This window comes from Strix uralensis, chromosome 20 (assembly GCF_047716275.1).
Source record: "Strix uralensis isolate ZFMK-TIS-50842 chromosome 20, bStrUra1, whole genome shotgun sequence".
Classification (NCBI taxonomy): Eukaryota; Metazoa; Chordata; class Aves; order Strigiformes; family Strigidae; genus Strix; species Strix uralensis.
The window spans coordinates 9,569,374-9,573,781 of NC_133991.1; the positions used below are offsets into that span (position 1 = coordinate 9,569,374).

General features: G+C 49.3%; 1 protein-coding gene across 1 annotated transcript; it reads left to right on the forward strand.

The window, feature by feature from the left end:
- Positions 1-47: 47 nt before the first annotated feature.
- TAX1BP3 (Tax1 binding protein 3) lies at positions 48-4,044 on the forward strand. The gene is made up of 4 exons (XM_074890582.1): positions 48-127; positions 1,755-1,874; positions 2,172-2,249; positions 2,455-4,044. The coding sequence occupies exons 1-4, from the start codon at positions 89-91 to the stop codon at positions 2,590-2,592; spliced, it is 375 nt and encodes a 124-aa protein (XP_074746683.1). The 5' UTR covers positions 48-88; the 3' UTR covers positions 2,593-4,044.
- The last annotated feature ends 364 nt before the right edge of the window (positions 4,045-4,408 follow it).

Genomic DNA, 4,408 nt, shown 5'->3' on the forward strand with positions numbered 1-4,408 from the left:
TTCCGGCACGGGCAGGACGGCACCCGATTGGCTGGCGGCGGCGGGGGGGCGGGGCTGGGCGAGGCGCTTTTGTTCGGGCGGCGGGGCCATGTCGTACGTGCCGGGGCAGCCGGTCACCGCCGTGGTGGTGAGACGGGGACAGGCGGGCCGGGGGCAGCGCGCCGGGGGCTGCTGGGCGGGATGGGGGGACGGGGATAGCGGTGCCGGTGCCGGCCGGCAGCGCCCTGCGGGCTGTCAGCGGGCGGAGGTGCAGCGGGTGTGTGGAAGGAGCGGGCAAAGGGCGCGGCCGCGCGGGCTGCGGCGCCGCCGGCCCCGGTTGCCGCCCAGGCGGCAGCTGCTGCTCCCCGCCGCGGAGGCGGTCAGTGCCTGCGGCGAGCTCGGTCCGTCCCGGGCAGCGGGGAGACGCGCCCCCGCTCCGGGGTGGGAGAAGCGGGAGGAAGCTCCGCCGGTCCGAGGGAGCGGAGCCCTGCCGAGGGCTGCGGCCGCCCGCCTCCCGCTCAGGCGTCGCGTGAGGGAAGCGGGGACAAGGCGCCGTCACGGCAGCGCCGCGGACACGCGGGTTCTCCTCGTGCAGCGCTTCCTGCGCCGGGCTGACCGGCTCCAGCGCCTCCGCGGCGGTGCCGCCGGCGTGGCCGAGCGCTTCGGTCGGTGCCCTGCGCGCCATGGGCAGGAGGCGCACCTGCTTGGCCTAGGCGGGGTTTAAGTAGTGTTTTTAAAGTCTGTTAATTGCTTTAATCAACAAACAGGGCAAGCAAGGGTCGCTGTGGTTTCTTCCACGCGTTCCACTGCTAAATCTTCCCGTGCTGTGGGTGGGGTGAGCGCGGACCCCGCTGAGGGACGTGGCGCCGCTCCCAGTCCCAGAGCAGGCAGCCCTCGGGGGAGGGGAGCCACCCTGTGCGGCCAGGCAGGCTGGACCCTGGGGAGAGCCTGAGCCCGGCGCCCTGGGGGAAGCTCAGGGATGTTTGAGAAGAATCATAGAATGGTTTGGGTTGAAGGGACCTTTAAAGGTCAGCTAGTCCCACCCACCTTCCACTAGAGCAGGCTGAAGAACCTTTGAGTGGTTACTGTTTCAGTTAAGACCGTGACTTTTTATCTTGGCTCAAGAATTGCAGAAGCCAGCATTTATACAATACTTAGGTAATGCATAAAGCTTGTCAGACGCCTGTGTTCATCAGACAAGGAACCTGCTTCTGGATTACAAAAGTGTGTTGATAAGTTATCTTGAACCATCCTAATAATAGGTTGTTATTTCTACTGATAGGGCTAGGCAGGAACACAAAGCACATGACTAAAGAGCAAGATGAGTCCAGCTGTGAGGGACTGCCAGTGATCAAGACATGAATCCTGTTTACAGACCTGCTCTGTTTTTCCCTCGTATCCCTGGGCAGCACTGAGTAGTTAAGGAGCTTGGCTGTATCACAGCTTGGGTGCCCTTGGGATGGGCTTGCAGATGGCTTCCTGTCCTGCCATTTTGTGGTTGGGCTGAGGACAGTTCAGAGCCAAGTGCTGTCAACCCCACAGGTGCACGTGACCGACAGACAGCGAGTGCCTCGTGATAGCTGGGTGCTGCCCAGGGGTTTTGGAGCTGGCTGCCTACAGGGCGTAAGCTTACCAAGCTGTGATGCAGCCTGCTCTAGTAGGTTTACAGTATCTCTGTGAAGGACAATCTAACTGGGCCTTAAGTATCTGTGTCTGAAACACACTTGATATTTCTTCCAGCAATCACAATACTCAGCTATTTTATCTTTTTTCAGCAAAGAATTGAAATACATAAGCTTCGTCAGGGTGACAATTTGATTCTGGGATTCAGCATTGGAGGGGGCATTGATCAGGATCCTACTCAGAACCCTTTCTCTGAAGACAAGACCGACAAGGTCAGACACTCTTTGTTTTCTGTAGCAATTCTCTCTGCAGAAGGCTGAGCATATCCAGCTCAGCCAGCCAGCTCCACTCACTTGCATCTGTGCTCTGTCCTCTCCCATAGCTGACTATTAAAGTTACTCTGTTGCCACGTTATCATTTGCAGACTAAGCTTGTTTTAAGTTAGCTTTCTGCCTTTTCTATTTTCCAACATTGCACAAACCTGTTTTTAACTGGAATCCCAGAATACACTACAAAGTATTTTTGCACTGTCCCATATTTAGCAAATGAACTCTTAGTGTTTTTTCCAGGGTATCTATGTAACAAGGGTGACAGAAGGAGGTCCAGCAGAAGTTGCAGGACTTCAGATTGGAGATAAGATCATGCAGGTAAACACCAAGACAAGTACTAACGTAGTACTAGGTGCACGCTACAGGGACGCTTCTGGGGCAAATCCTGGGCACTTTCCAGGACAGTTTGTGGGGCTTATAAACTGAGCTGTGGCGTAAGCATCTCTACTACATAGTTCTAACAGAACCATTACAGGACAGCTGCGAGTCCATGCCCCTGCCTCATTTTGTGTTTTTTTCCTAGGTGAATGGCTGGGATATGACAATGGTGACCCATGACCAAGCTAGGAAGAGGCTGACTAAAAGGAACGAAGAAGTCGTACGGCTGCTGGTGACCAGGCAATCTCTGCAGAAGGCTGTGCAACAATCCATGATGTCCTAATCAATCATCAAGTTGGGGAAGGGTTGGGGAGGGAGATAAACAGACTGATATCAAGCAAGGAAACAAATGCTAGACCTGGACAGGTTGTCTGGAAGGAGGGCATGTACCTAACTGTGGTAAACACTATTTTTTTTTTTCCTTTCTCTGGTGTAACTGGCAGTAGTAAAACTCTACTCCCCCCAGCAAGAGTGCTTCTCTAAAGTCTTCCCTGCAGGTACATGGTAAGACTTTATTGTATGGTCATGGCTTTGAGGAGGACAGGACAAAACCTAGTTACCTAAGGGAGCAACTGGAAAAGCCTTAACTTTGACAGGGTTCTTTTATAGCACAAAAGCTTCCTCTTTTAAGAGGAAATGTGGCTTCTGCTATGGAAGGTAAGAGGATTTGCTGTGCTTAAGCTTTTAGAAGTGAGCTGTCCTGTCCTGCTATCAAATTAAAATGCCAGAATTAAGTTGCACATTGCTGTGGGGAGAAGCACTGGACTAATTCCACACTGTGTGCTAGCTAGACAAGAGTATGCTGAAGGGTTTGGGGCATTATGGCTTACTGCAGAGATTCCCTGTGCAAAGCAGCCTCTTCAGACAAGAAACAAGTAACACAGAAGTGTTAGATTAATGCCTGTGAAGTACACTAGAAGTTCACATACACTACAGTTCAACTTCACTGTCAGAGTAAAACCTTATTCTCCTTGTTCCCAAGTAATTTGTAACATCAAATGAATCAAGTTTAAATGAAAGGAATATGGAGCAGGAAAGAAAACACTGTTGCTGAACTTAACAAAAGAGCTGCTTGTAGCTGTAATCTTTGGTTCTTCATTCCACTCCTATCAGACTTGAGATGGGAGGGGTGGATTTTGGTCTGTCTTCTAGAAGACTTTGCTTAAATCACTGATTTATTGGATGGAAGAGATGAATATGCCAGTAACTTGCAAAAGTGCCTCTTGACCAAATTTAAACTTCTGGTAAGATACTAAGTTGTTTAAATCAACATGCCACAGGATTTAAGATTCTTGCCGCAACACTGAGTTAATTATCTAGCATCCTAGTGGTTTGTTAACCAGCTAGCTTTACAATTATCCAAAAACTGGATTTCTCAATCCCCAGCAGTTGATTTTATACACTATCTATACTTTCCTTAAGCAGTCTTCAGGTAAGCTGTTGTAAATAGAACATGAGGAGGTGGCAGACTAACTTATTCAGTACATTACTGCTGTGCCATGTATGTATGTTGTGACTGATGCATCTCAGACACACCAGCAGATGCCTATTTACCATTTTTATAATCTATGGAATTACTACAATCCTGCTTTTGAATTTTGTAACTTAAAAGTTCAGTGGTAAAATTTTAAGGCTTTCAAGTTGAAGTTATTTTTGTTACTATAAAGATACACTGCTATTTGTACTGCTATTTCACTTGATTTTACACACAATAAAACAGAGTTGGATTTCCTGAGCTGTTTCTCCTTACATTAAGAATGCCACATCACTTGAATGCCTCTGGCTGAGACCACCTTTCTGGCTCAAAGTGGACTGTGGACTACATCAACACAATGCAGTCTGAGGTTAGTAAGGTCTGGTTTTACTGGTGGGTAGTTGCAGTGTTAGTGAGCTGTCAAATCATCTGGTCTCTAGCGGGGGAGAAGGGGTTCTAGTTTTCCTTATGTTGACACCGAGTAAGACCAAGTAGCTTTTAAGCATTCAAGTAAAGTACAAATACATGGATACCCTTCTAGTTTTTTTTAAAGGGTATAATGCTTACCTTAAAGTATCTCAAGACCTTGATCTCTACCTAGAATATACCACATGTAGTTACAAAG

Coding starts and splice junctions, on each gene's coding strand:
- TAX1BP3 (XM_074890582.1), top strand. CDS start 89: ATGTCGTACGTGCCGGGGCAGCCGGTCACCGCCGTGGTG. Junction 128..1,754: donor AGCCGGTCACCGCCGTGGTG/GTGAGACGGGGA, acceptor ATCTTTTTTCAG/CAAAGAATTGAAATACATAA. Junction 2,250..2,454: donor TTGGAGATAAGATCATGCAG/GTAAACACCAAG, acceptor TTTTTTTCCTAG/GTGAATGGCTGGGATATGAC.